This window comes from Mustela lutreola, chromosome 14 (genome assembly GCF_030435805.1).
Source record: "Mustela lutreola isolate mMusLut2 chromosome 14, mMusLut2.pri, whole genome shotgun sequence".
NCBI lineage: Eukaryota > Metazoa > Chordata > Mammalia > Carnivora > Mustelidae > Mustela > Mustela lutreola.
Window position 1 is genome coordinate 57,695,727 of NC_081303.1, and position 13,200 is coordinate 57,708,926.

Genomic DNA, 13,200 nt, shown 5'->3' on the forward strand with positions numbered 1-13,200 from the left:
AAAGTGTGTCTGTGTACTGAATATAGAACAACAACAACAAATGAGTGAATAGGAAAAAAATAACAAGAGCTTAAAACTGCTGAGTTCAAAGATGAGAGGGAGGGTACCTACTATTAAGCACCAAACTTAGGTTCTGGAGGAATTTAAAAAGACAAAAAAGACTAAGGAAGATGCAGCCCAAAAATTTACTTATGATGTTATAAAATGTTGTAATAAAATATTTACAATAATTTAAAATAGGACCCTCACCTCCAGTATTATACAGACTTGTCCAGGCAGTCACGATTATAGCCCCGAGCCACCCACAGTCACAGGAATGTTTGTATGGCTCCCATATCAACCTAGGCTCTCTAAATCCCCACACAGTGAAGAACAGACCAAAATTTGTGTTCTTTCTTTCTTTCTTTCTTTGACAGACAGAGATCACAAGTAGGCAGAGAAGCAGGCAGAGAGAGAGAGAGAAAGAGAGGAGGAAGCAGGATGCGGGGCTCAATCCCAAGACCCTGAGACCATGACCTGAGCTGAAAGCAGAGGCCTAACCCACTGAGCCACCCAGGTGCCACAACAGGCACATCTTGAATAGAGGAAGACACAGGGTTACTCATATCAGTCCCTTTCCTACACCAGTCTTTCTGTTAACTCACAGGACTTCTGTAGGCAGTCAAGAATGCAAGGACAAAACACCTTCCCAAGGAGAGGAGTGCAGGAAAAAGTACTCTTTACTTGATAGAGATATTTAATTTTATTTTTTATTTTTTTAAGATTTATTTATTCATTGGGCAGAGAAATAGAGAGCGCGCACAAACAGGGGGAGCAACAGAGGGAGAGGGGAGTGGGAAAAGCAGATTCCCTGCTGAGTAGAGAGCTGGATTTGGGGCTGGATCCCATGACCCTGGAATTGTGACCTGAGCTGAAAGCAGTCAATTAACCAACTGAGCCACCAAGGTTCGTCAGTAGAGGTATTTTAAAAAATCAAACCAAAATTCATTCTAGGGACAAATGGATCATATATTAAGATTTAAGATTTGTTCATTTGCAACTTTAGAAAATATTTTTCACTCTCAGCAACATTAAAGTCCTGTTTGACCAGAGGGTTTTTTTGTTGTTGTTTAGTTTTTATTTATTTATTTGACAGACAGAGATCACAAGTAGGCAGAGAGGCAGGCAGAGAGAGAGGAGGAAGCAGGCTCCCTGCTGAGCAGAGAGCCCCATGTGGGGCTCCATCCCAAGACTCTGGGATCATGACCTGAGCTGAAGGCAGAGGCTTAACTAACTGAGCCACTCAGGCGCCCTGACCAGTGGTATTTGAATGCACAGAGTTTTAAAAGTCATAATTTAACTTTTAGTAGAAATAGTTATTTTTAAATATGTGTCTTTAATTTTTTTTCTGAAAGTGCTTATGAGAATGTATCTTGTTACCACATTGTTCAACTTAAGCATATCATCAGATACTTAATTTTGTTTATATAAAGAAAACATTTTCAACATTATGAGAATGGAAAAATAAATGATTGATGTCCTGAGTAGTAGCATTAACTTACTAGCATAGTTATTTAAAATAATGAATACTACCTCAATCACTACTTAGTGTATAAGTCACTATGGCTGCAAAGTAGTTTAATAGCTTGCAAGTTTAACCATATACTCTTTGTGTGTGTGTATCTTTCAAGGACAGAAGCCAGAAGTCAGACAATAAGATACAGTATAGATACGACAGCAATTCGATTTTTAAAAATTGTCTTGCATCCCTAGGAGTATAAGATTCCAAATATCCTTATTTAATTTCAGAAATTGTCAATTCTTACTTTTATCTATATAAATTACATTCTGTATAAGTGTCCACAGATAGTTTTAATTCTATAGTATATACCACCTTCTTTCAAAATTGATCAGTGGTTGTGTTTCTCATTTTCATTTGGTCTCAGGAAATACAAATTCCTTTTATTCTATTTTAACTGTAACTTAATTAAAGAAGCAAATCTGCTAAAACATATGCAAATAGAAATTCTCACTAAAAATGGACGGAACTATTTCCTCTATTAGAATGCATATTCTGTTTTAAGAAAAGGAGCTAAAAGTAAGAAAAAGAAATATTTTCTGAAGCTTCATTCTAGGCAATCATAAAAACAATCATGTTGAAGAGGGGAACAAAATTGCCATACTGGTTTTTAAAAATAAAGATATACTACATGAGATTAGTTATATCCATTGTTCTCTCTCTGTCTCTTTCTGTTTTGTTTCAATCTGTCTCTCATCTCTCTTTTTCCCTCTATTTTTATTTCTCATGTTTTTTTGGTACAGAAAATTTTCAAAAAATGGAAGTTAAAATAATATTGTTAATTAAATATTTATTGTTTATAAGGCAGTTATCTACTAAAGTGATTTGAAGCCATTTGTGTAACTAGTCATGAATATAACACAAAAGAAATTGGGATTAAAATTGCTATGTCAGTAGATCTTAATAATGACATTTCTGGCAACTAAATCAAAAGATAAATGTTAAGTTTTCATATTTTATAAATTTGGTTATATGTTTTCTTTTTCTTCCTTATAGCACTTTGATAAGGTAGATAAATCATCTGTCCATTGTTTGACAAAGAGATACTGAGTTACCTGTAACAGTGCAAAGATCCAACATGCAGGTGACTGGCATATACAGATGTTTAAATTGGTAATAAGTTTTACTGCTTTTACTATGGTTTAGAGCCTCATTACTCAAGTGTAATTCATGGTCCAATACCATTAGCATTGCCTTGGAGCTTGTTAGACCTGCAGAATCTCAGATTCCATCTCAGATTAATGAATCAGAATCTACATGTTAACCAGATCTCTGGGTGATTTATATGCACATTAAGTTTGAACAGTCCTGTTTAGAGTATCTAAATAAATTTAAAAAATTAATCTTAAATTTAAATTAGTCTTAATTAATCTGAAAATTAATTTTACCAAAATAATAGCAGGAATCTATAACATACATAACAAAAATGTTCCTTATAACATTGTAAACAACTCCAAAAGAGAGGTAATTTAATTGTGTTTCACTCCAGGTAGATTCAGTTTCATCTGATATGGAACTATTTATTTCCAGTTCCTCTTTTTTCATGTCATTGCTCTATCGAGAACATTATGGTAACTGAGCAATTTTGTTTAAAAAATTTTCAGACTTTTTGGGTGGATAATTGCTAATAATCCCAAAGTCAGATGCTTTCATTTGGAGTGTTTTGCAAAACATATTATGTTTCTTTGTCGAAGCTTTCTAAGACTAGTTATTTTCTTCCCATAATATCTTGCAAATGCCAATTGGTGTTAAGCCAACATATCTGTTTTTACTGCCTTTAGATATTTGTTTGGCTCTGCTTCTTGTCAGAAGCCTAGTTTTCTCAGCTAGATTTTTTTTTAATGTCTGTTTCTAAAACACTATTCTTTCTACAACACTGTATTAGTGGAAAGATAGATATCATTGGGATGCTTACCTTTTAATATGTTAAGCTAAGAAAGGACAATCATCACTAGTGAGAGAAAAGTACACTGTAAAAACTGAAATGTATTTTCAAAAGAGCAACTATACCCAAAATATTATAAGACTTTACCACAAGGAATAATGTAATCTTTTATTACCAAAAAATAGGATGACTTTTTTGGGTTGAAATGATACATCAAAAGTAAGAACCTACAATTACATTTAAACTATGTTTGCATTGGTTATTCCTATGAGAAAGATTTCTACTCAAATAGCAGTCTTTATAAGTAAAACATACAAAAGCAAATGGACATTCAAAATAAGATCTTCCAGTGTAAGGAAATTCAATGACCAGGAAGATATCTATCAGAAATGTACAGTTGTTTTGTTTTGTTTGTTTTATTTTGCTTTGTTTTTGTCTGGGTGTAATGGTATACAGTCTAGGTTGGCAGACTAACCCAAGGGCAGAGCCAACCTGTAAGTGTTATTTTAATCACAGTAAAGAAATAACAAAACAAAACAACTGATATGCTTTGATGGTGGATCTTCTGTGCTCCACTCTGGGTATCTCTTCATTCCAAGAATTAAGTTGAGGAAGTTTCACTTTGGAACATGCTGTCCTTCTGGTAGAGGAAAAAAGTCAAAGAATTTGTGTAACTTTGCAGCATTTTTCAAAACTTGTACTAGATCCTGGCATACTTTCATTGTTAGGTTACGGAGTCGAACACCCCTCAGTTAGAGAAGACTCTCGATAATGCAAGTCACACAGCGAGGTTTATTTCCAGCTAGCTGGGGTCCAAGTATCTGCCTGGCGCATTGGGTTTCAACAAGGACCCGGAGCACTCAAAGCCAAGGGTTTATGTAGCATTTTCAAGGCACTTTTTCATAGCTACATACATCTCTTGTGCCCCACTTTGACAGTTTAACTTTGTTTAACATTTTACCACCCTGGTGTCACCCTGGCAGTTAAGTGAGATTTAGGTTTGGAAGAATTTTCACCTTAATTACATTTCCTTCTGCCTGAGCCTCCTACAGTTTTATGGTGGGGAGTGCGACCTTTTGGCCTCAAGGTACTGAGCCATTGAAAAGATGGTCTTTTTGTTGTAAATCATCAGGACATTTGCAAACCAAGGGACACTGTTAGGGATGCTCAGTAAAATGGCTTCCGGGCCTTCAGGATGGCCATTCTTATGCTAACCCACTCTTACAGTGCAAGGTGCCGGCTTTTGCTTTGCCAAGATGGCTGTACTTACTTCAGGGCCAGACCCGAGGTGGGTACAGCCTTGTTTTTCTTGGCCTCCACACCTGGAGCTGGTTTCTGGGACTTGTTCTGAAGTCCCCTGCGGGGAAGGGGAGCGGGGACAGGGTTAAACAACAAAGTTATTGTTTAACCTCAATGGAAGCCTCTGGCTAAAATAAAAATATAAAATAGGTCCTTACATCATATATTCCACTCATCCAAGTGTTATGCTTTCCCTTACCAGGTTAAAGGAAATCACTCATGAACTGTTTATAGTTCTTCTCTACAATGGACCATTAATCCATGGATGCATATTTGCACCCACAATTGTGCAGAAAGTAATTGCAAAAATTAATGCAATCTGCCACATCATCATTATTGACTTATCCATAGGATTCTTTTACTCATTCTATTATCCATGGTTTTCTTGACTTGTTCTAACCTTTTGAGAACATCACCTTTATCTTCAATAACTATATATATGAGAATCCAAATTGAGAAAATCCAAGGAAAATATAATAGAACAAAATTTCTTTTAAATTTATCTTCCTCATGGACATAACATAGATGATTTGAAAATTGGGACAGAAAAATACATTACTAGGAGGTCCTAGTAATCATATCAAATGTACCTAATTTGATATACCTTAGCATATCAAAGGTACCTAATCGTTTCTTATGAACCGATCATAGGATAACATTAAAGTCATGATTGGTTTTTTTGTTATTGTTTTATTGTCTTCTGTTTTGCATTCTCTCTGGAAGCATCCTTCAATATGTGCTTTTAATGTCCATAAACTACCGCAGTGTTTTAGTTGTAAAAGGCACAGCTGCATGATTTCTGTGTGAAATAATCACATCTTTTTATATCCACAGTCATTAATCCTTTTTACTTTCTAACAAACTCAGAATGTTGAATCGTTTTTAGAATCACATTTAGTATTTACAAAATGTGTGGATGTCCTTTGGTACTCACATCATGCTTATGAGCTACAGCTGGTCTAAAAAATAGGAATAAAAGTGACATTTGAACGCAAATTTTTAGTTGATTGAATAATATCTCAGTTTTTAAATTTGAATATTTTGTGTTATTCACATAGAATTCTGATGAACTTTTATAATTGAATACTTGAGAAAGAGTTACAATTAAGGTTAAGACTGCATTCTTCTTCTTCTTTTCTTTTTTTGCATTCTTTTTTCTCAAGACTGACTGTAAGAGTTTCAAAGGATATGAAGACCATAAAAATCACAAAAACATGGGTGCCTGGGTGGCTCAGTGGGTTAAGCCTCTGCCTTCAGCTCAGGTCATGATCTCAGGGTCCTGGGATCGAGTCCCGCATCGGACTCTCTGCTCAGCAGGGAGCCTGCTTCCTCCTCTCTCTCTCTCTCTCTCTCTGCCTGCCTCTCTACCTACTTGTGATCTCTGTCTGTCAAATAAATAAATAAAATCTTTAAAAAAAAAATCACAAAAACATGGTAATTATATATAATTAAAAAAACAACAACAGATCTCTTAGAGGAAAGAAATGGTCTTATTTCCAATATAGATTGAGTAGCCTTGTCAGAATATTTTAGGTGTTTAACAATACATGATTTATAACACTTGAAATTTAGCACGAACTACCCAGCTTACATCGCATAGTTGTTTAGTTTATTGTAAATAAGGGTTTAAAACAAGGTATTCATAAGAATAATTTGGGTGATTTAAACTGCCTCACAGGCTTCACTATAGGGAAAGCTTTTGTATACATGGATTAATGTTCAACTATACAGAAGAACTATGAGTGACTTATGAGTGGTTTCTCTTTATCAGGTTATTGGAAAGAATAAACAACTGCTACCTTTAATCAGCACGTGTATCTTGGTTACAAGATCCACTAGAAAACAGTTTTGACTGGTAAAATGCTAACTTGTAAAAATTTAAAGCCTCCTTATTTACTGTTGGGCCCTAATTTAAAAAAAAAAATGAAAGAGAGGAAGCCAACATTTATTGTACATAGTGTATGTGTTCTACCAGGTTCTATGGAGGCATCATATGCTTAGTCTTTTCAAACAGATGAGAGTAGGATATTGGTTCTTTCATAGAGATGGAAATGCTAAGGGCAAGTATAACTTTACAAAAGCCCCAGAGCAATCAAGTTAGAGGACTATGAGCTGTCAAGATTTACCTTCACATACCCCTGACTCCAAAACGCACATTTTCCTTTCTCTTATTATATCATATTTCCTTCAAATTAAAACAGCAACAATGAAGAATGAACTGTAAAACTATTAATATAAGTGTATTATGATCTACAATATTTTTTCCTTTAATTTTTTCTGTAGTCCATAATATATATTTGCTCTCAGGGTAAAAGGAGGAAAGCACATTTATCTGTACATCACAAACAAACATGGACTCTGAAAAACAAAGGAAACATTTTCTTAAATCTCCAGTAGATAGAGAATGGAAGCTGCTGTGACTCATGATGATGACTATGGGCCATCACTTCTCTATGGACATCGTTGATTGCTGAAACTTACATTAACATTTATCATTCATATTGTAACATGGGACCACTCTAGAATAGTAATCCTTGGCTCTTGGTACGTCATTTTCCAAATTATCACAGGACAAATTAATATCTGTAAAAAATGCTTAAATTAAAATTTTTTAAAGATTTTATTTATTTATTTGATAGAGAGAGATCACAAGTAGGCAGAGAGGCAGGCAGAGAGAGAGAGGAGGAAGCAGGCTCCCTTCTGAGCAGAGAGCCTGATGCGGGGCTCCATCCCAGGACCCTGAGACCATGACCTGAGCAGAAGGGAGAGGCTTAACCCACTGAGCCACCCAGGTGCCCCTCCTTAAATCAAACATTTTAACCTGCTTTTCAACATAAGATTATGCTACTCCTCTCTTTCTGTGTGATGAATGACTCAGCTGAAGTCCCACTAAGGAATTTTTACCTGAAACGTGAAGATGTACAAAGGGATATGGTATTTAAACGACTGTTTTGAGAGATATTTCCTTCCTCACCATGTGTGGCTACAGATTGTAGGATGAAGGCTCATCAGTTTGTGAAAGAAATGGAAAAGGAGGTTTCTGTTCATCACAAATAAGACAAAATAGCTAAAATTACTAGAAATGTACACATATGGACTGAAGTGCTTTATTCTAAATTTTAAGGAATTGAGGTGAATAACAGAGATGAATACCTTGCCAAGAACTTTTGAATTCTGACTGCAATCTAGTCATATTCTAAATCCTTTATAGATATTATCTGTTTCATGTTTCCAGCTGCTCTTTGAGGAAGAAATACTCTGCTCATGTTACATGAGAGGAAACTGAGTCAAGTTACACAATTTAGGATCATTCAGTTACTAAGTAGAAGTCAGTATTAAACCCAAATCTATTTGGCACTAAAAGTTGGCACACTTACGTCTAAACTACGATAATTAATTCTCTATTTTTCTTTCTTCCAGCACCTCATAATTCAGTGAAAGAGTCCATTCTAGTGGTCTAATTATCTCTTCTGCTCAATGATGTATAGTTTTTCCATTCATGTTGGACACCTCCAATAATAAGAAAATTCACCACTATACAAAAAAAGACAGAGTGAAGATGACTCTTCACATATTTAAATGGCTTTCTTAAATCTCCAGAAGGCAAAACTAATTTCCAATAAATCAATTGAACCCATATTTTGAATTTAATATATTACTGAATTGAAGAAAAGATTAGATATTATTTTAAAGAATAGGCAATTAAGTTTCCTTCTGTCTACAGGAATCCATAGAAAACATGAATTTAAGGAGGTTAAACACAGATATTTAGATGTAAATTTCTAAATAGAATCATCTGAAAACAGGAAATCATTCAGAATTTCATTTTAGTCATAATACTAATATCATGAACTTACTAATCACTCAGAAAACTTTCTGATGAATAAATATTTTAAATCATTCTCACTTCTTTCCTATGGCTACACTGTTTTCTACTGTATAGTGTAAAATTATTTTTACTGATTGGGTATTTGTGTTGCTACAAATAATACAAGTAAAGCCACAGTAAAAAACCTCTTGCATATTTTAGCCATTGTTTTTTGGGATAGATTCTTGAAAGTAGGTTGCTGAGTCATTGTTGGTAACTATTGCCAGATTTCTCTCTATAGCTACATCATTTTGTATGACTACAAGCGATATATCAGAGGGCCTGTTTCCTTCCTGTTTGCCAACAGCTTTGGCAAAGTCTTCAAACTTTTGGATTTTGGCGAATTCCATAATTGCACAGTGATATATCAATATATTTTAATTTGAGTTTCTTGTACTATTTTAACCTATATTTCCTGTATTTTCTGCATTATGAAAAGTGCTGCCATTAAAGCAACTTGGCAAGTCTTAGTCTTTAGCACTCACTATATAATGTTTTTCTTCTTTCCATTTAATAATATTTGGACTGAATTCTACAATATCAGATATCAAGACTATTTGTTTCCTTTTCATTTACATTTACATTCATTTCATTACATTTCCTTTGCTATTTTATTTTTAATTGTTCTTTTTTTAAATTTTTTTTTTATTTTTTATTTTTTTGGCATTTTACATTTTATTTATTTATTTTCAGCATAACAGTATTCCTTATTTTTTCACCACACCCAGTGCTCCATGTAATCTGTAACCTCTATAATACCTACCACCTGGTACCCCAACCTCCCCCCCCCCCCCCCCGCCACTTCAAACCCCTCAGATTGTTTTTCAGAGTCCATAGTCTCTCATGGTTCACCTCCCCTTCCAATTTTCCCCCAATTCCCTTCTCTCTAACTCCCCATGTCCTCCATGCTATTTGTTATGCTCCACAAATAAGTGAAACCATATGATAATTGACTCTCTCTGCTTGACTTATTTCATTCAGCATAATCTCTTCCAGTCCTGTTCTTAATAAGACTTGTCTCTTGCTATCTTAGTCCATTTGGGCTGCTATCAAAACACCATAAACCAAGTGGCTGATAAACAGCAGAAATTTATTGCTCACTGTTTTGTTTGTTTCAGCTCTTGTAGTTAGGCTGTTTGACGTCCAGTATGCATGTTGGGATCCTAAAACAAATTGAGAATGGGACCTTCCAGAAGTAGCACTGTTAACTTTACTTCTGATATCAATAGACCTGAGCTCTTGCTTTATCTGCAGTTTATAAGCTGTTACTTAAAATTAGATAGTCACCAAGGATATGTCATTTTAAAATTAGTATTATTTTATTTATTTGATATTTTATAAAACTGGCTTGCCGATTTGTAAATAGGCATAATGCTACCAGAGCAGTGGTTTCCTGAGAGTAAGAGTAACCATCAAGTCTGACAATTATATGCTAGATGAATATCCAAGAATCGGAAAGTTCTTAGTGTTAATTTAAATACCATTGATATTTTTGGTCAACATTTGAACATAAAAAAAAATCAAAACTTAATTATGTTTTAAATTTCACCTTCAAAAATCCATTGTCTATACCCAAATCTTCCATGGAGGTTAATGATTTCCATAAAGCTTATTAACACATAATATTTATATGTTATGCCACATGTAGGAAACCTGTGAATTTAATTCATATATGTTTACATAACTGTATATGCCTATGTATGTTTTCTCTGCATTTTCAAGGTTCAATTGAAAATGGTTAGGGGCACCTGGCTGGCTCAGTCCTGAACATGCAACTCCTTAGCTTGGGGTTGTAAGTTTGAGTCTCAAGTTGAGTATACAGTTTACTAAAATAAAATATATTTTTTTAAATGGCTAGTTTAATCATGTGTTTGGTCATGTTTCTATTAGTCATGCTGATCCACAGTAAGCATTTCTGAGTATGTACGATTTCATATCATGCACCCCCCCTTAAGTACAATTTACATATTTTCTATCCTTAATTTGCTTTTGTACCACATAGGTGTTAAGTAAACTAAACTGTATGAGAAAGTCAATAAAATCTAGAGAAATTGTTCCACAAATGCTAGCTATTCAACATTTACCAAATAAATATTTATAGCCTTTAATAGCTCACGTAACTTCCTAGGCACGTGAGAAATATCCACGAAGAACACAAAAGTTAAACTTGTCTTTTATTGCTTATCACTCTTTGGTTTTACTATGTCTGTAATCTACACTTCTTCACCTGCAGATTATGGAAAAATTAAAGTTAAGTGGAAAATGGAATAATTTTAAGTATTATTAATACAGGAGAGGAGTCACTCACAATTTTTGTGGACAAGCGGAAGCTGAGCAAGAGATCTGAAGGAAGTGACTCCAGCACCAATAGCTCGTTGGTCACTCTGGAAACACTACATCAACTGGCTGCTTCCTATTTCATTGACAGGGACAGCACACTTCGGAGACTTCACCACATTCAAATTGCATCCACTGCCATTAAGGTACGAATGAGTTTACCTTAAAATGATGTCATACAGTGATTTTTCCTAGCTCTAAAATGCATCTCTATATATTTTCATATATCACTGATTGAAACAATTATGTTCTTAAAAAAAAAAAAAAGGTTGCATTTCCATTTGTCACACTTTATGTAATAGACGTTGATGAAATCGTGGGTCTATAAATCTGTGACTGGATTTTTGGGTCAAGGTTTTGAATGCCCTAAGGTTAACTGAAATATACTTGGACTGTGTAAGAGTCTGGGTGCACAGATTCCCTCATAACGTATATGAGGATAAAATTTTGTTTTAATAACATTAGTTTATTTTGTGAATAGTCATACTTTATAGTATTTATTTAACAACATTGTGAGAAGGTGCCGCATTAGGCTCTAAATGGTCTGTGACACAAAAGTCATTAAGAAGTCTTGGTTTTGGGAATATCTCTCCCCGATACTTGAACAATATATTAAGAAGTACAAGAATTTGGGTATAAGTTTCTGGAAGTCAAGATGCAGCATAGTCTAGAATTAGTAGGTAAACTGTATGTGTTCACTAGAATCCTTTCCTTCTGACCATACTAAGGTTGACTTTGCCAAAACTGAGAGAAAATAAGAATAAGGAGCCTTTATTTTATTTTATTTTATTTTATTTTTTTAAAGAGAGATAAACAGGCAGAGAGAGAGAGAGAGAGAGAGACAGACAGACAGTGGTTTCCAAAACATTAGGTTGTTTTTGACACATTTCTCTGGCAGTTTAAATCAACATGTTACCGTGTTTGGTCAACAGACATTGCCAAATAAAGAATCGTCACAGTGTGATAGGGTGATCCTGCACTAAGTTAACAAGAGCAAAACAAAATATAAAGAGCATTTGAGGTTTCACCTGCAAGATTTCATAATCAATGTAAAAAGCAGTCATTAAATATATCATTCTATTGCTTTAAAATTTTAAAATTATTAGGTATGTTTTGTTTTATAAGTTAATCAAAAAAGCTAGTACTTAAGTATTTGGGGAATTCTAGGAAAAATGAGTCCAAGGAATATATTTTTGTAAGATGTTCAGGAGAGAATAAAATGTGATACAGAAACATCTCTAGCTTATGGGTTACACAAATAATATTTCCTCTCTTCCATATTGTTAGTAGATGAATTTGGGAAAAAGACTTTTATAGATATAAATTATACAATTATAGTAGTCTAGTTCTGATTGTAGGACTTCTGTTATATTGGATAATCAAGCATATAAATAGCATTTATAGATAAAACTGTAGCCAGAGTGAATGTAGATATTTTGGTTAATTTAAAAAATATTGTAAGATAGGATATTGTTAGAGATATTTAGCTTGAGTTTGCTGAGGACAAAGAGACTTTTTAAGAAATCAATTTCGATGATACAGTAACTTAAAGTGTATTTTCTAATAGAAGACATCATTTTTCTAAGTATCTTTATTATATGGCTATTGACTTTTTTTTTTCTCAACACCAAGTAGAATTGTGCAATAGAGTTTTGTACTTTACTCAGTATGAAGTATTCTTTCACAGTTTATGTCAAAACTTAACAGAAGGTCACCAAGGACTTGGAATGGGACATGAGTCTGGAGAGGACTGGTCACAGGAACAGGATTTTGGGGACAAAAGTCATCAGCTAGTCTCTAAGCACTAAACTACACAAGTTTGCATATTGCCCCTGAAGGTAGAGCTGGAGGATATTGGCCCGCCAGCCATAGGACTGGGCCTGGCTGGCTGCGTGGAGTTTCATCTAATGAGACATGAGGGACCCCTAGCTGCTGGAGAAGCCCGGAAGTCCCAAACTGGGACTTAGTGTTGCCCATCTTTAGCTGCCGGCTTGGGGTGGTTTTGGCGGATGGACCTCCTCCTCCCTGGAGGAGGAGCTCTATGCAAGAGCTTGGTACTGGACCCCAGCTCCACGGGTCTGGGAGGGCCTGGCAACCCCAGGTGGGATAAAGGGGTGTGTGTACTCCCTCCATATGTGGAGCAGTTCAGGGTGGCTGGGGATTGGGAAAAAATGAAATGAGGTATGTGCCAATGATAACACCATGACTAAGAATAAAGTCACAGAATTATGTAGGGAGTACAGGGATGAGGTA

At 34.9% G+C, this 13,200-nt stretch overlaps 1 protein-coding gene across 4 annotated transcripts in view; it reads left to right on the plus strand.

Moving 5' to 3' along the window:
- Nucleotides 1–13,200, plus strand: part of BRINP3 (BMP/retinoic acid inducible neural specific 3) — a 392,077-nt gene that overhangs the window by 198,227 nt on the left and 180,650 nt on the right. For all 4 annotated transcript variants that reach the window (XM_059146396.1, XM_059146399.1, XM_059146397.1 and 1 more), the window contains one exon: nt 10,903–11,093. In XM_059146396.1, coding sequence (XP_059002379.1) covers nt 10,903–11,093 — 191 coding nt within the window. The remainder of the gene's footprint in view (nt 1–10,902; nt 11,094–13,200) is intronic.